Genomic DNA, 23253 nt, shown 5'->3' with positions numbered 1-23253 from the left:
ATGGCACACTGAACTATCGAGTAGTCATCAGCTTTGCTCTGCCAGACGTTCATAACATCTGGTGTTGCTCCAGCAGCAGGCCTGGCACCTAGCGGTGCTTCCAGGACGTAATTCTTCTGTACAGCAATGAGGATAATCCTCAAGTTATGGACCCAGTCCGTGTAATTGCTACCATCATCTTTCAACTTTGCTTTCTCAAGGAACGCATTAAAATTCAACGGAACAACAGCACGGGCCATCTATCTACAATCAAACATAGACAAGCAAGATACTATCAGGTACTAAGTTCATGATAAATTTAAGTTCAATTAATCATATTACTTAAGAACTCCCACTTAGAAAGACATCCCTCTAATATTCTAAGTGATCACGTGATCCAAATAAACTAAACCATAACCGATCATCACGTGAAATGGAGTAGCTTTCAATGGTGAACATCAATATGTTGATCATATCTACTATATGATTCACGCTCGACCTTTCGGTCTCGGTGTTCCGAGGCCATATCTGCATATGCTAGGCTCGTCAAGTTTAACCTGAGTATTCTGCGTGTGCAAAACTGGCTTGCACCCGTTGTAGATGGACGTAGAGCTTATCACACCCGATCATCACATGGTGTCTGGGCACGATGAACTTTGGCAACGGTGCATACTCGGGGAGAACACTTTTATCTTGAAATTTAGTGAGAGATCATCTTATAATGATACCGTCAATCAAAGCAAGATAAGATGCATAAAAGATAAACATCACATGCAATCAATATAAGTGATATGATATGGCCATCATCATCTTGTGCTTGTGATCTCCATCTCCGAAGCACCGTCATGATCACCATCGTCACCGGCGCGACACCTTGATCACCATCGTAGCATCGTTGTCGTCTCGCCAATCTTATGCTTCCATGACTATCGCTACCGCTTAGTGATAAAGTAAAGCATTACAGCACAATTCCATTGCATACAATAAAGTGACAACCATATGGCTCCTGCCAGTTGCCGATAACTCGGTTACAAAACATGATCATCTCATACAATAAAATTTAGCATCATGTCTTGACCATATCACATCACAACATGCCCTGCAAAAACAAGTTAGACGTCCTCTACTTTGTTGTTGCAAGTTTTACGTGGCTGCTATGGGCTTAGCAAGAACCGTTCTTACCTATGCATCAAAACCACAACGATAGTTTGTCAAGTTGGTGATGTTTTAACCTTCGCAAGGACCGGGCGTAGCCACACTTGGTTCAACTAAAGTTGGAGAAACTGACACCCGCCAGCCACCTGTGTGCAAAGCACGTCGGTAGAACTAGTCTTGCGTAAGCGTACGCGTAATGTCGGTCCGGGCCGCTTCATCCAACAATACCGCCGAACCAAAGTATGACATGCTGGTAAGCAGTATGACTTATATCGCCCACAACTCACTTGTGTTCTACTTGTGCACAACATCAACGCATAAAACCTAGGCTCGGATGCCACTGTTGGAGAACGTAGTAATTTCAAAAAAATCCTATGAACACGCAAGATCATGGCGATGCATAGCAACGAGAGGGGAGAGTATTGTCTATGTACCCTTGTAGACCGGCAACGGAAGCGTTGACACAACATAGAGGAAGTAGTCGTACGTCTTCCCGATCCGACCGATCCAAGTACCGAACGTATGGCACCTTCGAGTTCTGCACACTTTCAACTCGGTGACGTCCCTCAAGCTCCGATCCAGCAAAACATTGAGGGACAGTTTCGTCAGCACAACGGCGTGATGGCGGTGATGATGTTCTACCGACGCAGGGCTTCGCCTAAGCACCGCTACGATATGACCGAGGTGGAATATGGTGGAAAGGGGCACCGCACACGGCTAAGGAACGATCACGAAGATCAACTTGTGTGTCATGGGGTGCCCCCTTGCCCCCGTATATAAAGGAGGGAGAGGGGGAGGTGCGGCCAGCCCTAGGGGTGCGCTTGGAGGAGTCCTACTCCCACGGGAGTAGGACTCCCCCCTCTTGCCTTGTTGGAAAAGGAAGGGGGAAGGGAGAAAGAGGAAAGGGGGGCACCGCCCCCCTTCCTTGTCCTATTCGGACTAGGGGGAGGGGCGCGTGGCCTGCCCTGGCCGGCCCTCCTCTTCTCCCTTATGGCCCATGTAGGCCCAATAACCCCCGGGGGGGTTCCGGTAACCCCCCGGTACTCCGGTAAAATCCCGATTTCACCCGAAACGTTTCTGATATTCAAATATAGGCTTCCAATATATCAATCTTTATGTCTCGACCATTTCAAGACTCCTCGTCGTGTCCGTGATCACATCCGGGACTCCAAACAACCTTCGATACATCAGAACACAAAAACCCTAATTACGATTGTCACCGAACTTTAAGCGTGCGGACCCTACGGGTTCGAGAACTATGTAGACATGACCGAGACACATCTCCGGTCAATAGCCAATAGCGGAACCTGGATGCTCATATTGGCTCCTACATATTATACGAAGATCTTTATCGGTCAGACCGCATAACAACATACATTGTTCCCTTTGTCATCGGTATGTTACTTGCCCGAGATTCGATCGTCGGTATCTTAATACCTAGTTCAATCTCGTTACCGGCAAGTCTCTTTACTCGTTCCGTAATACATCATCCCGCAACTAACTTATTAGTTGCAATGCTTGCAAGGCTTGAGTGATGTGCATTACCGAGAGGGCCCAGAGATACCTCTCCGACAATCGGAGTGACAAATCCTAATCTCGAAATACGCCAACCCAACAAGTACCTTCGAAGACACCTGTAGAGCACCTTTATAATCACCCAGTTACGTTGTGACGTTTGGTAGAACACAAAGTGTTCCTCCGGTAAACGGGAGTTGCATAATCTCATAGTCATAGGAACATGTATAAGTTATGAAGAAAGCAATAGTAATAAACTAAACGATCAAGTGCTAAGCTAACGGAATGGGTCAAGTCAATCACATCATTCTCCTAATGATGTGATCTCGTTAATCAAATGACAACTCATGTCTATGGTTAGGAAACATAACCATCTTCGATCAACGAGCTAGTCAAGTAGAGGCATACTAGTGACACTCTGTTTGTCTATGTATTCACACATGTATTATGTTTTCCGGTTAATAAAATTCTAGCATGAATAATAAACATTTATCATGATATAAGGAAATAAATAATAACTTTATTATTGCCTCTAGGGCATATTTCCTTCAAGTAATTCGGAGGAGCAGGCTATAAATCGGGTTGTGCGGTCTCTGTGGCCCGTCCAACAACATAACCAGCCCTGCAATTTTTTCTTTGGGAAAATAGGTAGCCCAGTATTTCTTTTTGAAGAATACCCAAGCTAGGCATATTTGTTTTCTCCGACTTACTTGGCTGCAAATCTTTCAAGACGAGGAGGGATGCATTCCGGCCTGGCCAAAGAGTATGGTCAGTGTCTGTTAAAAGTAATATCAAAAGGGGTTGAAAATTCCAAAAAAATATAGCAAATGGCATATTAGTTTCTTTTTTTGGTTTTGTTCTTCACTGATATCTTATACGCATTTCATTGGATTTAAGATGACATAGTACTAATTTATTTTTAAATTTGTTTTGTCAAGTCTACATAGTTCTCAAACCCGTAGGGTCTGCAGCTCAACGTTCGTTGACGATATAGTGTTATATAATTTGGTGACCGAATGTTGTTCGAAGTCCCGGATGAGATCACGGCTATGATGAGGAGTCTCGAAATGGTTGAGATATAAAGATTGATATATAGGACGATTGTATTCGGACACCGGAATAGTTTCAGAGTGCACCGGGTAGTCATCGGATCACTGGAAGGGATTCCGGGAGGCCCCAGGCGGTCTATGGGCCTAATGGGCCAAGGAGAGGCACACACTAGATCCCGCAAGTGAGCTATTTATACCGAAGCTTACAAGAAGCAAAGTTGAAACGGGAGCTTTCCCACCACGGCATCCAACAGCCCATGGAGGGGCTCGCACGCCCCTTCCTAGCCGCTAGCCCTAGAAGAAGGAAAGGGGAGGGGGCTCCACCTCCTCCTGCCTTTCCTCCTTGTGGGAGAAAGGAAGGGGGGCGCCACCTCCTCCTTCCTCCCCCTTGGTGCGAAAAGAAGGAAGGGGGGCAGCCTAGGGCAGGAGCCCAAGTAGAATTCAGACCTACTTGGGGCGCCCCTTGGCCTCTTCCCTCTCCCTCCCACCTATATACATGAGGGAGGGGGCGCCTAGCACAACACACCATTGTTTTTGCTGTGTGCGGCGCCCTCTCCACCGTTTACCCCTTCGGTTTTTTTGATAGTGCTTAGATGAAGCCCTGCGGAGATAGCTTCACCATCACCGTCAACACGCTGTCGTGCTGCCGAAACTCATCCACTATCTCACCGTCTTGCTGGATCAAGAAGGCGGAGGACGTCATCGAGCTGAACGTGTGCTGAACGCGGAGGTGTCTTACGTTCGGTACTTGATCGGTTGAAGCGCGAAGAAGTTCGACTACACCAACCACGTTACTAAACGCTTCCGCTTACGGTCTACGAGGGTATGTAGACACATTCTTTCCTCTTGTTGTTATGCATCTTCATAGATAGATCTTGCGTGTGCGTATTTTTTTTTGTTTTCCATGCAACATTTCCAAACACAATTTAACTACTCCAATGAGCATCAATACTACTAAACGACTAGACAATGAGCATCTCCACTGCTAACTATGCTCCTGGCCAAATATAATAGTAACATCTAGTAGCCTATTTAACTACACAGAAAAAAACATTAGCACATGCCTACACAACCTGTTCAAGTGAGCATCAATACTACTAAATGATTAAACAATGATCATCATCAGTACTACTACATGACTAACCAAAGGCTACACTAAATGACTAAGCAAATGCCTACAGAAGTTACTACCAATTTTACAAAGAACAAAATATGTGCATAATTCTTACAGGTTGAGCACAAACTAGAAACCTCCTACCCGTCTCAAATCCTTCAAAGGCTACATGACGCTCAGCTGGCAGCCGATGCTCCACGCAAAGATCCTGGGTGCTATCTCGATGCCCATGTAGTCTTGGTCTTCAATGCTAACAGGAATCTACAGGAGCAAAATAAACCAAAAACGCCAAATCAGAAACCCTAATCCCAACCCTAGCTCAACCACTGACCTGGTACTACATGCCGTCGTCGGAGGAGTTGATGTACTGCAGGTTGGAGTCGTAGCTGCTCTCATCCTCAAACACCATAGCGCGGCGGCGGTGGTTGCGGACTGCACGGCGAGCGGTGACGAATGGGAGAGACGAGGGCGAGGCGGCGAACAGAGGGAGAGGGTGCGGCGGGTGGCTTGGTTTGACCCGGCCCAGCCAATTAACGACCGAGCCGGCTTCGTCCTACGCAGCGGAGCAGCGCGCGCGGGTTGGCCAGCGTGTCACCTGACAGGTGGGGCCGATCAGTCAGATACACAGTCAATACGTGCTTATACGGCTATCAAACCATTTTATAACACTTAGGCCGAGAGTTGATACTGATTTGTAAAAAATATGACTACTAGTATCAATTTGTTACGATATGCTGAAGTGTGATAGTTGCATGCAATTAACTTGGTTGTAGATGCTGGGCAATCATGCGGGACGCGGCTGCCGTTTGCCGTAATAGTGCAACAAGGGATTTCCCCACGGGTGACCCTGCGCGGCAGCGCCTCCTGACGTAAAATTCCCCAATTCGGAGCACCGAAAACTCCAGGAAATCTGCACCTGACAAATCGATTTTCTTTTCCTTTTAATCGCATTTCGGCTTCGAAGCCCACTACGCCGTTTCCGTCTCGTGTCTCGCGCGCGCGGCATCGCCGCCACCACCACCACCGGAACCCTACGAAGAGACCCCCGGCCGTCCCGCCGCCGCACGCGGCGATGGGGGCGGCGCGGCGGGGCCTGCTGCTCGACCAGTGGCGCGGGATCCAGGAGGACGAGGAGGCGTACGACGACCGCGGCGACCCTTCCGCGGCCAACCATCGCCGCCGCCGCCTCAACCAGGCCAAGGAGCAGTGGTACGGCCCTCCGCCCCTAGTCGCTCCCCGCTTCACGAATGAATCCCGCGGGTTTAGTGGTCGCGGCCCAGGTTTAGGGTACCGCCCGGTTGGGACGAGCAATGCAGTAGTAATGCTTGCGCTGATGGGGATTAGGCAGCTTAGCTGCATAAGGGCGAGCCTCTGAATTTGTTTGGTCGGTTCTCGGTTGGAATAGGTAACACAGATAGAGCTAGCTATGCGCCTATGATGTGGGGTGAGAACTCCTGCAGACTTTGGAGTTTATTGACAACGCGAATAGGAGCATTGATACCGTGGAATTCGTGCTTCTGGAAGTCTACAGTTACTATTCTGGGTTGATAGGGATTGTGAACTTTAGAGTTTGGAAATCACATTGTTCAGCATATTTACAATGCACACAAAAGTGGTCCTGTGGGCACCAAGTTTGGAGTCCAAATGATATATTGTACATGCGCTTCTGATATGCAAAACTGAATGATTACAATGTAGACTTGTTGGGTTTGACCACAGAATTTCTTGTAGTAGGGAGATTAATTTGAAATTCGAAATGTTATAGCTGGCCATCAACTGATAGAATACTCCAAAAATAGACCACTTCTTGGATACCAAATTCAAGGATCTAGATTCAACTTGTCAACTCCATCCCACGTACCATGAGTTCTTTATGTACTCCTCTAATGGTGTTTCCAGGAAAACAAAGCTACCGTTGCTACTTTTTTGTACATTAAGAAAATAATATCTAGCCAGTAGTGGTAGAGGCTTGAGTTTATGCAGTTGTGAAGAAATTGTGTCATGTTACTTTGGTTAAAGTTTTGGTATTTGGTCTATACTGGGAACTGACTTGCATTGGAACACCAAAAATAATGGAAATGGGTGAATTTGTTCTTTTCCCTGCAATGTGCCTTGTTTTTGGAGTCGAGAGTTTCTCATCTATTTTAGTAGCTAGTTGATGGTACTCTTTATAAAATTGATAATTTCTCTGATGATCCTAACAAAACCTAACTTGATTTTTTGAATCACCTGCAGGTTTTCACATTGTTTTGATTTTCTAGAAAGTTTGCCAAAAGAAGAGCATATTTGGTGTGGATATGCTGATATTATGGGACCTTTTTTAGAAATGTTCCATGGTTACTTTGATGAGCAGGAAAACTCACTCGTTAGAACAATATGGTCACGGATTTCTCAAGAACTGGGCATTTGTACACAGTGTGTGTGTGAACACCACCAGGCACAGGAATCTTTTGATACTGAATGTCGGTCAGGTAGTATTGACCCCCTCCAGAAAGTATTACGGCATCTTGATGAAGAGAGGGTTACGAAGCACCTAGAAAAGATAAATGCAATGATTCAGCTTAAGGAATATGACCCTTCCTGTCATGGTGCAGAAGTTGTTTGCATAATGTTCGAAGTATGTTCCATTTATGTTGTACTCCCCCCCCACCCTCCTCTTATGCAACATTAACAGTACCGATTGCCCTGTGAAACATATCTATAAACTTTCATTGCCAGTCTTATTTTTCTGACAAATATCAGCATGAAGTATGCCTTTGTAACCATACACCAGTGACAGCACTATTGGAGAATATCTACCCACGCTAGTATTTATTCGGCATTGTTTTTCTCCCTAATTGCTTTTGAGATATGTAAGACGCGCATCAAAAGAGCCTTACATGAAATGCTCAGCGCATGCCATACAGAGGGCTGTTTTTATGCACCGATGTGCAGTTTTTTTGGAAAGTTCTGTACTTACCAAATTAGCAGATTTTTGATATGCAAAGTGGTCAAAATCAGTATATGATTTATCATATCTCTTTGTGTAAACAGTCACAAAGTTTTCAGTCTTAAGTTTCATGGTGATCATGATAAAGTGCTGTTTTAATCTATTTATTACAGGTTTTGATGTATCCTGTTCTATTAGATGACCAATCACTGGCTAATCAGTTCCAGAAGTTCATTGAAACAATTGATGAATCATATGAAGTGAGCCTTTCAACTAATCAGCAATATCCTGTAAGTTGCTTCTTTCCATTGATGTATGCTCATAACACTACAAGTAATGTCTCACTCAGTCGTTTCAAACAATCAAGTAGTCCAATATTCTGCTCGTCACCAATTTTTTTTGCTTATTGCTTAAAATATAGTTTCTCACACCATGGTTAAACTTACAATGTAGGGTGTTTACGCATTACTTTTCTTCAAAAGTGGTAAAGCTCGGGCTATTGGTCTTCGCTTATCCCGATCCATGGGTAAATTAAGGTGACGTACCTGTCATTTTCATGTTCGTTTTGATTCACGGAAGTTGTTGTGCAATGTAGGCTTTAACTAGGCAAAAGTAATAAACTGTGCCCGGAGCTATCAAGCATGTGGTTGATGATCCTGTTTTTGGTTTGGTCATAGTTGTTAATAAACCTTACACTTGCAGTCTTGAAATCCATGTTAGTCTGTACTTCTCAAGCCCTTGAGAGGTACCAGCCCTAAATGAAATATGACAACATGCCAAATCTATGTATTGTTCTTATTAAGGTGAGTATCTTGTGGAAAGTGCATTTTGTACATATCTTCTCTGTACTGTTTAAAATTGAATTTCTATATTAGACAGTGCTGGGTAGGTAACGGGCTAACAACAAAAACTAAGGTTAAGGAAACTAATCTCCTTTCATGTATTGGTTATTTTTAGCGCCTCACAATAATTAAGATAGGTGGTAGTGCTACCAATTTTTCTTTCAGGACATGTTGCCAAGACCAAATTCACAAATATAATGTACTCCCTCCGTTCCAAAATATAGTGCGTATAGATGTATCATTAGATAGACCATGAAACATATTTTTATATTGTATTTATTCAGTATTATTAATGCTGATATACAAACTATATTGGGAACGGAGGAAGTATTAGATGATATCATTTGATTTTGGCTTGTCTTCTATTCTCCAATATCGAAGTGCTTCTTTCCTATCTGGTTATATTTCCTTCAAAAGCATACTTTTCTGTATGACTTTCTTGTCTTTTACACAACCTTCAACAGCCTAGAACATTAATTCTATTAATCTAATAAAGAGTCTTAAATTTGGTGAAATCTCACCTGTTTAAATCAACATGAGTAGTTGACTTTGATCAAGTGCTAAAACTATCCTTTCAGGATAAGCATTTTGGGTTTGGCATAACACTGTCTAATTTTAATAAATAATAACATATACTGTCTGTAATTGCTTTATCAATCATTTGCAGGAAAGCGGTTGACCTGGAACCGCTGCAACCCTTACTGCAAAAGTACATCAATTTCCTGGATGCTGAAGTTCTTCCATCTACTCCAGAATTTTCAAGGCCCAGGGTGCAGCTCCAAAGGGCTGATGTTTGGCTTGGATTTAAATCACTGTATGTAAGTTTAACACATGAATTGCATGACTAGTTATGTTTTCATATATAATAGATATTGCGTCTGTTAATATATTGAGTATGTCTGCAGCCTTGGATTTCTCGAGGCACCTGCTTTTGAAGATGGAATCTTGGAGAAATACCCTATCTTCCTGAATATTGTACTTAACCATGTCAGTGATGACGGATTCGATTTATCATGTGCTGTTAGTTGCCTCAAAGCATCATTTGAAATGCTTGGTAAGTGTAGTTATTGAGTTCCTGATGGCCTATGAGTATGCTAAGCCTGCACCTTTGCATAACTACACACCTTTGTTTTAGGCTGCAAACTTTGGTTGAGAACAACGCTATCACCTAGTGTTATTCGGAACACATTATTGGGTCAGTGTTTTCACACTCGAGATGAGAAAAGTCACAAAGAAATATTCGATCTTTTCATCCCGTTTCTTCAGGCATGTCTGTTGCTCTTTCGTTATGAAGTGACTCTCTTATCTTCCACATCTTGATGAATTATGATAAGTTAATTCCTTTGTGCATTATGCAGTCCCTTGAAGCTCTACAAGATGGCGAACATGAGAAGCAACGGAGGAATATTTTGTATTTTCTTCTTCATCAAGTAACTCGGAGTAGTAATTTCAGTGCACTGATGAGAAAAAATGCTACTAAGGTTAACTTCTTTTGATGGCTCTTTACTTCTTTAGTTCTTAAAAATTCACTGCAAATGCTCGCAGAAACTTATGTTCTTGTATTGCCTCATTATTTTTCTTGCTATCAATAGCTTGTTTGAGACTTTGGACTATTTGAATATCGCTCTGGGTTTAAAATTATAGTTCTAATCTGCAAATAATATAACTAACGGCTAGATAAAGGGGAGGCAATAAAGGAGCAACAACATTAGCACATTAGACGAACTGTGTTTGATTGATGGCCGAGAATATATTTCACACCAACGTCGTGTGGTGGACTGTTGTATTTTGAAAGACCTAAACGAGTGAGTGATTTTGGAACAAATGAAGTATGATCTACCTCAATACTTTTACAGTCGATCATATTTGTAACTCTGCCGAGTGTGGTATCATGGAATTCACTGCATCTGGTGATGAAGTGGGTGGTCAAAAGGATCAATAGAAGTGTCTTTGGAGCCTTTTATTTTATTTTTTATGGGATCAGTAACCACTATCCATCCATCATAGAAATGACTATTCGTCTAGTCCACATGAACCAGTTAAGACATGTTTTCTTAGAATACTACTCCCTCCGTTCCAAAATAGATGACTCAACTTTGTACTAACTTTAGTACAAAGTTGGGTCATCTATTTTAGAACGGAGGGAGTAGCTATGAACCATTTCGAGTAGTTCTACAATTGCTGGAATCAGATTGGCATTTAGTGGGGACCGAGTAATGATCTACGAAATGTGCTTAGTAGACATGGAAACTCTTGTTTCCATGGAACTAGGTTCCTTGATGAGCCTCTTGCGTATTTGGAAGCAAAGGAGTGCATCTCTGACAATATTCCCCCTAGTGTTATATCTTTGTCGCACCTGCCAGAAAAGAGTTTCGTATTCAATCTCTTATAGTCAAGGGGGTCTACAACCCTCCTCAAGGGCTTTACTGATTCTTCTGCTGTTTCATAGTTCAGTCCCAGCCTTGCTCGTCACTTCCTCCACATCCCCTTTGCCTTGTATATATAGTCTTCTTTTTATAATATCACCCCCTCTATTTCAAAAATATGAGGCACACACACGTCTAGGATTCAAGTTTCACGGAGAATCACACCGATGAAATGTGGGTTATGTCTTATGCGGCACAAATCATATTATTAGACTTATATTCCGAAGCATGTTCTGATGATATCACCTTTGTGTTGCATAATTCACATTATGTTGGTCCAGTTCTCGGTCAAACTTAAACCTTAGGATGTGTGAGTGCTTTACATTACACTATCGGGGCCTTCTCTACAGTTTTTCCCTCAAAAAGACTAGCTCTACAATTTCTTGTGCGTCATTCAAGTCCTTTTCAAATATGTGCAGGCTATGCCACCTATGTTGGCTAGTTAACTGTTTATTGTATTGATGTAGTGCTTCTTAGTTGTGCTTTGGTGAGATTACATTGTATAGATATTGTGTACATGAACTGTCTGTTTCTGGAAATTCCATAATAAAACTAACCTTCTTTTGCATGATATATTCATACAAATTTATGCACCAAATTTGAAATGTTTTATATACCAGCTATACATTCCAATATGCAAGAAAGTCCTGTTTTCAGTGCCTAGACCATTAATTTTGAAAGTGGCATGTCTGATGAAATCATAATAGAAACAATGTAGATTCATGTCAGAATAGGCACAAAGCTTTTATGCTATGCATTTACAGCTGCTCACATACTTGTGGGATTCTAAGAAATGGTGATGCCATGCTGCTACATTGTTTGATGTAATATTACCCTTATAGTATGAACAGTATGATCAATAGCCGCACGGAATGATATAGATCTAGCTAGCAAATGCATTTCTTAACAGTTCAAACTTTATTGATTGGACGTAATTTTGGTTACTGGTAGTGCATATATTATATATGATTATTACCTGATGCTATTGATACCTTTTACCTATTTCCTTCCAGATTGCTCTTCTTATTGTGCAAAGAGGCTACACAATGAACCCTCCTTGCCCAGCCTCGGAATGTGCCCATATGTGGTAATGACCAAACAGTACTTATCTTTGAGACTTTGACACAATCTATTAGGTCACTTATTGTGAGTGTAGAGGGTGTGACACAATCTAATAGTTCGTTGAAGCCTTTTTATGCCATACACCGGTGGTTCGTAGAATTCTTGTGCTGTTGATTATGTTTCTGCTGTGCGAGTATTATATTGTTGTATTATAGCTAGCCCTGGTTTCCAACATATCACTTACTGATGACAATCAAGCTTCTAAAATCTCTCCATCTGCGGTCTGTGTAATCTCAAATAAATAGCACATTGCCCACACATTGGTACTTGTTACGGACTAAAAGCAGTTTTACTACATGTTCTAAAAGATCACTACTATTTGTCTCAATTGTCAAACCATCCATACCCAAAACTTATCTAAAATGTTCCTGCCAGACCCAACAAGCTATGTTGCCTGATGGTGAGCGTACTGCTGCCAACAATACGCATCGAGGGATTATTAACTAATAGTTGTAGACAGCAATCATGCTGGCAATTCCTACCAATCTGAAAAATGTTATTCAAGTATGTTAAATGTCTTCTCTAATTAGCCTTAGACATAACAAACTGTTGGACATGACGTTTTAACATATTAGCAGAATGCAGAGCCTTAGTTTTTTACTTACTGTTTAAAAATTGCTGTTTGATACATGCATTTCCCCAATGTCATTGCTCCCTGATTAAATTTGAGAAGATCACTAACTTATTTCTAGCACACTGTTTCTGGCATTCCACTCTTTATACCTATTTTAAGGCCAGCTTAGTCTTTCTGTTTGTCGCCTGGCATCCACTGACCTTGATTTTGTGAAACAGGGGACCATCTTTGATATGCTCGTTAAATGATACATCCTTGCATAGTTCTCTGCGTCAACCTGCGTTTGATCTCATCAATATTCTCATAGTTTCTGATGCTTCTGCCTTGATTTCCTTTAAACTGAAGTATGAGTCTGCCACAAAGGGTGATTCAAGCAACTCTGTCATGTTTGTCGAGGACGAGGATGAATTGCCTTTTGCCGATGATACCGCGGAAAAGGAGTACAGCTGTTGGAGTGATTTCAGAGCTCTGAACAAGTTGACATTTAGGGGATGCAAGGATTGGACATGTGTCCCTTTGTTATGGTATCTGGTAATGGTTCAGTTGGAACCCTCTAAACTGCCTATGGCTTTTTCGAAAGCAGTGTTTTGGGCTCTATCTCATATTTCTATTTTGGAGCCTGGGTTAGCTATGGACTTGTCAGTGCCTGTAAATGATTGGTTATCGTCACATGCTGGAGAAGTCTCGTCAACATTTTCATGGCAAGTTCCAAATGGTGCTGATGATGGTGGAGGTGGGAAGGATTGCATCAATACTCTCAAGGTGTCAAAATTTGGTACCCTGTTATTGAGAATATTTAAAAGGTTGGCTCCATTTTGTTGACCGCTGTTTCATCCCTTGTGATCTGAGTTTGTGTTCCTGAATTATATCAAGATCTTGCCATGTCATATCTTTTACTGATTGTAAACCTTAAGCCCTAAATTTCCCTGGTATATCATACTTACATGATATTAATATCTTTTAGATTTGCAATCCGTGTCATCATGCAAATTGAGCAATGTGGGCTTCAAAAGCAATGGACATGGGAACCAATGATGGCGGAAAGCTTGATTTTGGCACTAGTTGATCCCAATGATGTAAGAGCATTACCATTGTCTTCCATACTATCCCTGGTACATATAAGTATTTAGCAGTAGTGTATTACTCAGTAGTGTACTTGATGCAGAATGTGCGGCAAGCAGGGAGGGCTGTCATGGAACATGTATCCCAAGCACGGGGTTTGACTCCTGGGCTTCAATTTCTGTGCTCAAGTGCATCTTCACTGTCTGCTGTTTTCGTGGGTCTAAGATATGCAGTGCAGCTGGTAATGTTTGACTGTATATTATTTTTTAGTCATTGGAACTAGTTTGTAATTGGAGCATAAACTGAGGTTTCATATTTCACCTGGTTGCTTCCAAGCTGGTTCTGGCTTCTGTAGCAATGGATCAAATTCCAAAGTTGAATTGAGTAGTACTCCGTATGAGTTACCAGGCAGTAGTTATCTGATTATCGACTATAAACCAGCGCATAACTGCATATGATCTAAAAAACCTTGTAAACAACTCGAAATATCTGTACACAGATCTTGCTGGTAGGATCTACTGCTGAGTAGCCCTAATTACTCCCTAATTACTGTAAAGTAGATAGAAGTAAACGACAATATTCTTCTCTGCTTTATTGAGAGGGGTCGTTCCCTTTATATAGTAGACCAGACTTGATCGTCAAGCTGGTAAGTCTTCAAACTCTAATACCATCTCTAAACTGATTCAACTCTTTGCTATCAAACTTGCTTAATCAACTAGGACCCTAATTTAAGGCACAATACTCCATTTTGATGGGCTGGCCCACATAACATTGCTAACTTGAATAGAATGATTAAGTCATTCAGGAACAGATGTCATTAGATGCTGATACAGATCTCTCTGAAAACTCAAACTGGCAACTAGTTTTTGTGTTCCAACTTGTCATGGTTGTGAGAAGTCAAAACAACAGCCAACTTCGGATGCAAACATCCAAATCGCAACCATCAACAAGAACAAAGTCTTGCGACACAACAAATAGATGACATGGTGTGGCTGTGGAACTTTTTTTTTTTGAACCGAGTGTGGTTGTGGAACTAAATGCCGCGCAGCAATACATTCCTTAACCTGTATTCTAGTATCTCTTATACTTGTTTGCAGAACATGGTGAGCATTTCTTGCTGGACAAAAAAATGAGGGTATCACATATATGTTCTAAAAAGAGGAAGAGGGAGGGGATGTGGAGTTGTGGACAGTTCCAGACTATTTGAGTTTTGAAATATAGAGGTTCATATATGAATTTTAAATTAACTTTAAGACTGGATGCATGGTATAAAACATTTGAAGTCCGGTATAAGAAATCTGGCATCATCTTGACATTTTCTTCTAATACAAAATGACACAATTTGTGTGCGTGTTTGAGAAGTGTAGGGCACCGGTTAATGCTGTGGCAGGAAACCGAACCTTGACTTGAACCACATGCTAAGATTTACTTAATGTTTCAAAGTGTCTTGATTGTTTCCAAGTTATGAAGGAATATAGCATTGTTCAGTTTTGGGGATTGAGGGAACATGCTAACTTATCCCTTGCTTTTTACCCCATTCTGTCGGTGTTTTCTGTTGAAGCTGAAAATAATCATGATAATTCCTTCTTTGGAATTCCAGGTGGAAAGGCAGTCACTTTTGGCAGATTTTCATAGTCTTCATCACTTGTTTTTTGTCATATGCAAATTAGTCAAGGAGGACATTGCTCAACAGCCTTCAATTCCACAGCCAACAAAACCTTCTGAAGGTGGTTTCTTGCGTCAACCATTTTCAAATGTACCAATTACCCCACCAGAACATGCTGTAGATATTATTTCCTGGGAGAAGTTCAGCACTTTGCTTTCAGCAACTCTCTGGCCTTTAATTTCCGCGTGCCTGATAAAGGGAGACGAGCTAATAAATACCAAACAATGTCAGGTACATATGTACGGCCGTAATATCTTGTAACATCAGTAGGTGTATCCTTTTTTGTTGCCTCTTCATATCTTCAGTTTTGTTTCAGATATCATGTGTTCGAGTGCTTGAGTTGCTTCCCCTAGTCTACAACAGAGTCAACTCATATTGTGCTGAGCCATTCAGTATGACGACAATGGTTCCAGACCCTAGTGATATGACATGGCTTTTTCACTTGATTAACTGGGGGAAATCATCTCTGCTTGTGATCAGCAGACACTGGAAACAGTGCATGCTATCTTTATTTAAAATATTAAAGGGTTCACATGGTGACACCATTCAACGCTCCATTGAAGATCTTGGTGATACCATTTCACACGGTTAGAACTTCATGTTTTTAAATTGAATTCTGGACTTTTAGAAGTTTCACCAAATGTTTGGTAATTACTTTTATCTTCCTTTCAGATGTAATTGATATGGATGCACTTAAAGGGAAAATTTCTAATCTTAATCTTGCGGTGTTCAAGAAGGTGCCCACAAAATCAGTTGAAACCATCCCTTCTCTGATTAGGCACACAGATCAGGAGAGGCATACTGGTCGGGACAATCTTGAGACCATGAAGCCCTCTCACGCGTCAGACACCGAACACATAATTCTTCTTTCAGACAGTGAAGAAAATTTGCCTACAGATGATGTCATTGGTGAGGAGGTTTTGTCTTCAGTGAAGGAGAATGACGGATTTACTGCTTCAGATCTGTTAAAAAATCCCTCTGTACAAACAATGCCAGTTGAAGATAAACATGTGTCCTTAAAACAGCAGACACATAGTGATATTAGTGCCTCTTCAAGACCTGTATCGACGGAGAGTAGAGGCACACGTGCTGCCTCAAAAGGATTAGGTGGAACAAAAATGCCAAGTGTTCCAGCCAATAAAAATAGTACTTCCCATTTACCAAACAAGGTTAAATCATCTGTTAGCGCCACTACTCAACCATCCCGTCCAAATTTGTCATCGGATGTATGCAAATTTAAGTCAATTTTCAGAGATATATCTGATGATGAAGATGATCCCTTAGAGCATGCACTTGATAATTACAGAAGACCACAAATTCGTGTAACAAAGTCTGCCATATTAATTCCTAAAAGGCAAATAGTTCAACTTCAATTGCCTTCTGAAAGGAGACAGTCTTCTGGCAGACCGGATACCAGTTTCCGACGTTTTAGTCCTCCTAAGCTGGACAGTTGGTTTAAGAATATATTGGAAATGGATTACTTTGCTATTGTTGGGCTATCTTCTTCCGAGACAGTAAAGAAACCTGCTTTAAAACAAATTCCTGTCTGCTTTGATTCACAAGCTCAATACATTGAGATCTTCCAGCCACTTGTTATAGAAGAGTTCAAAGCTCAGTTGCAGAATGCTTATGTTGAAACCCCTCCTGAAGATATGATGTGCGGCTCTATATCTATACTCTCAGTTGAAAGAGTTGATGAGTTTCTTGTTGTTCGTGGGCGTGCTGAGAACACAGTGTGTGTCAAATCTAAAGGGTGTATAGAGAATGATCTAATACTGCTTACCAAGGATCCACTGAAAAGCTCTGGACAGCAAGTCCATGTGCTTGGAAAGGTATTACTGTTGCGCACAAAAGTTCAATGTTTTAATAACCTAATTCTGTATGTCTTTCCTAACGTATTTACTGTTCTCTAGGTGGATCGGCGTGAGAGTGACAAAAATAAGGCTTTAATTATTGTAATAAAGTTCTACCTCTCGAATGAGATTCCACGTTTAAATAAAGTGAAACGGCTTCTTGTTGAAAGAAGTAAATGGTTCTTGAATCGGGTTTTGAGCATGACTCCTCAACTCCGAGAATTCAGTGCTCTCTCATCATTAAATGACATCCCAGTGCTTCCAGTAATCCTGAATCCTGTTTCATGTACTGCAACCAATCATGAATCTTTTAAAGTGTATCTTGATAAACTTGCACGCCCTCTGCGGAAAGTATTGAAGTCTTCATACAATGACAGCCAGCTCCAAGCTGTTAGTATTGCCATTGGGTCAGCAAGCTCGAAAACAAAATGTGATCTGTCTCTTATTCAGGGCCCTCCAGGTTTGTCGTTTTGATCCCTATTCACAATTTTTAGTAAGTCCAGCCACCAGAAAAGGTAATCTTTTATGCTTGTGTTTCCTGCAGGTACAGGTAAAACAAAAACTATTGTTGCGATCGTGAGTGCATTGCTTTCTTTACATGCCGACAACTCTTACAATTTACCAAGAAATGAATCCCTGGCTAGTGCTGAATTTACCAAGCCAAGAACAAAGATTAGTCAAACTGCTGCAGTAGCTAGAGCTTGGCAGGATGCAGCCCTGGCTAAACAACAGATAAAGGATTCCCAGAGAGAAAACCCGAGGACAGAACGGCTTTCAAAAGGCATCCTTTCAAGAGGAAGGGCTCTAATATGTGCGCAGTCAAATGCGGCAGTTGATGAACTTGTGTCAAGACTCAGTAAAGGATTGTATGATACTGAAGGAAAGCTGTATAGACCTTATATAGTGAGGGTTGGTAATGCAAAGACAGTTCATCCTAATTCAATCCCTTTCTTTATTGACACACTTGTTGAACAAAGGTTGTCAGACGAGTTGAAGATTAATGATGAATCCAAAATTTCATCCGATGGCGAATCCTCCGGTTCACTTAGGGCTAGGTTGGAGAAGGTTGTAGACAGAATTAGATATTATGAGTCACGGCGAAAACTAGTGGAGGGTGATAAGACAGAAACTGGATCTTCTGTGCCCGATGAAGATGAGATGGATGAAGTTTCTGATGAAGCAATTGGTGCAAAGCTCAATATTTTATATACACAGAAAAGGGCAGTTTCTTCAGAACTTGCCACTGCTCATGCACGTGAAAAGAAAATAGCTGATGAAAACAAGTCTCTTAAGCACAAGGTAAGGAAGTCAATTCTTGGAGAAGCAGAGATTGTTGTGACAACGCTCAGTGGGTGTGGAGGTGATATTTACGGAGTTTGCTCGGAAACTGCTTCAGCTAAGAAATACGGGAATTTCTCTGAGCAAGCTTTGTTTGATGTTGTTGTTATCGATGAAGCTGCGCAGGTGGGGTCTCAGACTCTCAATACTAACTGTCCTCTTTCAAATCAAGCTAGCTTTATATTTAATATTTATTATATGCTAAACACTAAAGCTTCTTTTGGTTTACTCATATTTAGGCTCTTGAGCCTGCAACTTTGATTCCACTTCAGCTACTCAAGTCGAAAGGAACTAAGTGCATAATGGTAGCATGCTCTCTTTTAAGATGTTTCTGATTATACAATATTTTTTAGCTACACCTTGAAGCAACATCACAGTGCTATCTCTTACTTAGTAATGTCTCTTTTGAAGGTTGGTGATCCGAAGCAGCTACCTGCTACCGTGATGTCTGGATTGGCTAGCAAGTTTCTCTATGAGTGCAGCATGTTTGAACGCCTACAAAGAGCTGGTTATCCAGTTATTATGCTCACTAAACAGGTTAGTCATAACTCTTGCATATGCTTTCTCTGTAAACTTCTCAGTGGAGTGAAAGACCGCTAAAAATCAGTTATAATCCTTTTAGAGATCTTATCTACTATGTTGGGATCACTAAAATGGTTGATTTTCAGGAGTCCTTCTGTTCTTGAGATTCATACCTTCAGCATTTTGCCTCATTGGCACTAAGTAGGCTATTAACTACTTTCCTGAATGTTATTAAAGAGCATGCCAAACTATGTTGTAATTCTTGGATTTTAGTTTTCTGTGTGGCATATCTTTTTTAGTTTTATGTCCTAAAAATGGTCTTATTCCAATGATGAGCAACCTTATAGTACAATTTTATGTGAAAACAATAGCAAGCTCATTAACATGATTACAAGTAACATGCTCTGCAGGTTTTTCTTAAGTTATGAATATTGCCCATACATAGTTCCTGTGTCTTGTTTGAGTATGCAATTCTTAATGGATTACTAAATTTGTATGTGAGAACTGAGAAGAGCTATCGACTGCAGGCCGTATGCTAATTTCTCCTCAATTATTTTGTATTGTCTGCAGTACCGAATGCATCCTGACATTAGCAGATTCCCGTCGTTGCATTTCTATGAAAACAAACTGCTGGATGGTGCTCAGAAGGCTGAGAAATCAGCTCCTTTCCATGATCACAGTTGTCTTGGTCCATACATGTTCTTTGATATTGCCGATGGTCGTGAGCGTGCTGGAACAAGTGCTGCTGCACAATCACTCTCTAATCAATTTGAAGCTGATGCAGCACTTGAAATACTGTCATTTTTAAAGAACAGGTAAGAGTATTGTCTTTGCTTTCACAGTTTCACTGCCTACTGGAGGGGGTCTTATTTTACAGGTAACTGAGGTTCTATACTTGCTTTGTGAACAGATATCCAGCAGATTTCTCCTGTAGAAAGATAGGGATCATAACTCCGTACAGGAGTCAACTCTCCTTGCTGCGTTCAAGGTTCACTTCTTTTTTTGGGCCTGAGATTGTTGCTGAGATGGAAATCAATACTGTGGATGGATTTCAAGGTCGGGAAGTTGACATCTTGGTGTTGTCAACTGTTAGAGCCTCCAACTCTTCAGGTGACAGGCATCACACTGGTGAAGCACATAGCATTGGGTTTGTTGCAGATGTTAGGCGTATGAATGTTGCGCTAACACGCGCCAGGTTTTCTCTATGGATAGTTGGTAATGCAAGAACATTGCAGACCAATTCACACTGGGCTTCCTTGTTACAGAATGCTAAAGAACGTAATATGCTCATCTCAGTTCAGAAGCCCTATAGTCTGATCTTTCAAAATGTTCATGGTACTACCCATAGTCACCTTAAGCAGCAGAAGGGAAATGAAAAGGCTGATATGACAAACTCGCGGACAGTCGATGCACAACTCCATAAAGAACATGTGAGACATGCTGACAGTGCTACAGAAAAGAAAGGTAAAAGTTTACGTGAGGATCAGGCAAAACAAGCATCACACTGGGATCAAAAGACTCGTAAAACTGAAGGCTCCACCTTGAGAAAATTCAGTCAAGAAAATGAAGCGACAACGCAGAATGGTGATATGAGAGCTACCAAGGGCTCATTGAAACAAGATATTGATCAGGATTCGGTGATAAGAAAGCAAGGGGCAGAAAAGAAGTCTGTGCAGAATGTAAATCAGCTGGAGCTTGCTAAAAGGTTGGCAACAGGGGATCCCCATGATGGCTCTCGTGTCCGAAGGCAAAGGGAATTGAATAGGCCTGTTAGCGAGAATGCTGATATGGAAACTGATAAGGCCTTATTTAAGCATGGTCCATCTGAGAATCCCAAGGTGAGATTACATAATAACGACAAAAAGGCTGCCAGCCAAAACAATGATATGGGAACCATCAAGGGTTCGTCAAAACATGATTCTGTTGTAAAATCAGTGGCCAAGCAGGATGATGGTTCTTCATCAGCACAACACCGTGAAATGCAGAATTTGATACAAAAGGCTAAAGGAGCAAGGAAGTTTTCTGAAACACCAAGGTTCAGTAATTCAAACAAAGAGGGTTCCTTGCTTAAACATGACGCAGTTTCGGAATTAGCAAATAGGAACAGTGGTATTGGTCCACCAACAATCCCTGATATGAAGAAAAATAAGGTCAAGGGGGCAAGAAAGTTTACTGAACAACCAAGATCTGGGAACTCGAATCAGGTGGATCCATCAGTTTCATCACATTTTGATGGAACAAGTAGCCATATACGGGACCTCACGACAAGCCAAGCTGCTAAGCAAACTGTAACTAGTCAAAAGGACCAAATTGCAGCGAGAAAGCGTCAAAGGGAGGACGTTGAATCTTTACTTTCCTCAGCTCTTATATCATCAAAGAAGCCTAAGAAGAAACAAAAATGAGACCATGTAGCAAAGGCAAGTTCATCATACTACCTTCTGTTTTTCTGAAACAAAATGCAGAGCTGTTTTTTTTTTTTTTTTTTTTTTTTGCTTGCGAGTCTTGGAAGATCTGTCCATAAACATACTAGCACTCCCATCATGTTTACTTCTGTTTTGTTTATTCATCTCTAATGTGTATATTGGCATCCTCATTTACTACATATGTTTATGCCGACCATTCACCTGAAGCTAATAATATTGTTATCCGTGCAGGTGGTAGTGGATGATCCTTAGCAGCTTTTAGCATGATGATGCGCTGATCACGGAATACTGTGGCTGCCTTGAGGTGTGCAGCCAAGGCCCGTAGCGGTGCTTGAATTGTTAGTTACTAAAGCTGACACGTCGACTGATTTTGTGAGACAAGTTCTTGTGACGTAGGTAGGTATTTTGGAGATTTCCCCCTGACCAGACATTTGGAGTACAAAAGGTAGGACCGTCCATTTGGTGGAAGAAGTGATGAAGATACTTGCTTTAGAAGTGCAAGTTGATTCTGGCGCTGTAAATATTTGTACATAGACGGGATTAAAAGATGGAATGGATATCACGTGGGAGCTTGGGGTGGTATTCATATTCACATTTGAGCCGCATCATTTTCTGGCTGGGACACTGTTAGTCCTGGCGCCTTCGCTCTGAAGCAGGGCGCACGAAGCAGCAACGTGAGCATCTTGGGTTAAAACACTGTAATCTGATGGGCACGTACGTATATCGTCTGTATAGGTCCGTCTTTGGTTTGACGTAGCGGGGAGGAGCCGAGGAGGAGGCGTGCTTGCTGCCCTCGTTGATGACGATGTCGGCGCTGCCAGTGCGTCGGCCGAGCGGCGTCGCCGCTGTGGGCTCGGCCTTGACGCCGAACAAGCCGGCGAGCCGGAGGAGTGGGAAGAGGAGCGGGAGGAGGAGTGGGAGGAAGACGAGGAGCCGAACCTCCTGGGCATTCATTGCCCGGTGCTCTGGCGGGGGACCCGGGCGGCGGCCGCGGCAAGGTATTGCCAGCGGCGGGTTGTTGCCGCCCTTGTGGTACTGGAGAACCTCGTGGAGCGTGCGGCCGGGGGCGCCCCACCATAGGCGGCACCGTCGTTGTTCATGACGCCCCCCACCACTAGCGCCTCGTTGGTGGATGCCAGCCGTTGCGTCTGCCGGTGCTGGAAGTACGTTGCCCATGACTCGTGGTTGTCGGCGACGTACTGCAAGAGGGCGCGCTGCTTCTTCGTCAGCGACGCCTGCACGCGGTCGACCTCGGTGACGAAGAGGTCGGGGCGCACGTCGACGTCGGGCATCGGGCGAATGGGGGCGCCACCAGGATGTTCGCCTCGAAGAACAGATACGCCTCCACTCGTGCAGTGAGCGGAGGCCGACGCTGTTGGTTGCAACCCCATCGTCGGGGAACCGCTCGGCCATCATCGTGGATGGGCTTGGGGAGAGAGGGAAGGAACGTCGGTGGTGGCTGCGCACGGGAAGCGAGGCAGAGCTCGGCGGCGGGTGTGGGCGGGTGTGGCCAGAGGCGAGGAGGAGGCGTTGCTTTTATAGCCGGCCGCCGTGTGTACGCGTGGCGGGAGGGGGGCGTCGCCGCGCCGCACGTGAATCAATGGAAGGCTGACCGGCGGCAACTTTGCCATTGATTTCTCGCGGGAAACCGAGGCGTTCTGAGGACGACGAGGCGAGTGTCGCT

The 23253-nt window shown here is 42.6% G+C and overlaps 1 protein-coding gene across 2 annotated transcripts; it reads left to right on the top strand.

Annotated features, from left to right (window-relative positions):
- The first annotated feature begins 5610 nt into the window (after positions 1 to 5610).
- LOC125509851 (P-loop containing nucleoside triphosphate hydrolases superfamily protein) lies at positions 5611 to 22174 on the top strand. 2 transcript variants are annotated; one of them, XM_048674879.2, is made up of 22 exons: positions 5611 to 6021; positions 7048 to 7429; positions 7915 to 8031; positions 8195 to 8277; positions 9251 to 9397; positions 9489 to 9637; positions 9719 to 9849; positions 9942 to 10064; positions 12023 to 12096; positions 12924 to 13508; positions 13670 to 13781; positions 13871 to 14008; positions 15368 to 15664; positions 15750 to 16020; positions 16106 to 17265; positions 17347 to 17746; positions 17831 to 18750; positions 18864 to 18929; positions 19036 to 19161; positions 19717 to 19961; positions 20057 to 21563; positions 21801 to 22174. In XM_048674879.2, exons 1-21 carry the CDS (start codon positions 5885 to 5887, stop codon positions 21546 to 21548), a joined length of 7155 nt encoding a protein of 2384 aa, XP_048530836.2. In that variant the 5' UTR covers positions 5611 to 5884; the 3' UTR covers positions 21549 to 21563; positions 21801 to 22174. The 2 variants fall into 2 exon arrangements, with proteins under 2 accessions (XP_048530836.2, XP_048530837.2); XM_048674880.2 differs by lacking the exons at positions 5611 to 6021; positions 7048 to 7429; positions 7915 to 8031 and having other exon boundaries at positions 9251 to 9401.
- The last annotated feature ends 1079 nt before the right edge of the window (positions 22175 to 23253 follow it).

Source organism: Triticum urartu, chromosome 5A, assembly GCF_056163025.1.
Source record: "Triticum urartu cultivar PI428250 chromosome 5A, HENAU_Tu73, whole genome shotgun sequence".
NCBI lineage: Eukaryota > Viridiplantae > Streptophyta > Magnoliopsida > Poales > Poaceae > Triticum > Triticum urartu.
The sequence above is the reverse complement of the archived record's forward strand: the minus strand, read 5'-3'. Positions and strand labels throughout refer to the sequence as shown.

Coding starts and splice junctions, on each gene's coding strand:
- LOC125509851 (XM_048674879.2), top strand. CDS start 5,885: ATGGGGGCGGCGCGGCGGGGCCTGCTGCTCGACCAGTGGCGCGGGATC. Junction 9,398..9,488: donor TGGCTTGGATTTAAATCACT/GTATGTAAGTTT, acceptor GTATGTCTGCAG/CCTTGGATTTCTCGAGGCAC. Junction 10,065..12,022: donor TGAGAAAAAATGCTACTAAG/GTTAACTTCTTT, acceptor ATTTCCTTCCAG/ATTGCTCTTCTTATTGTGCA.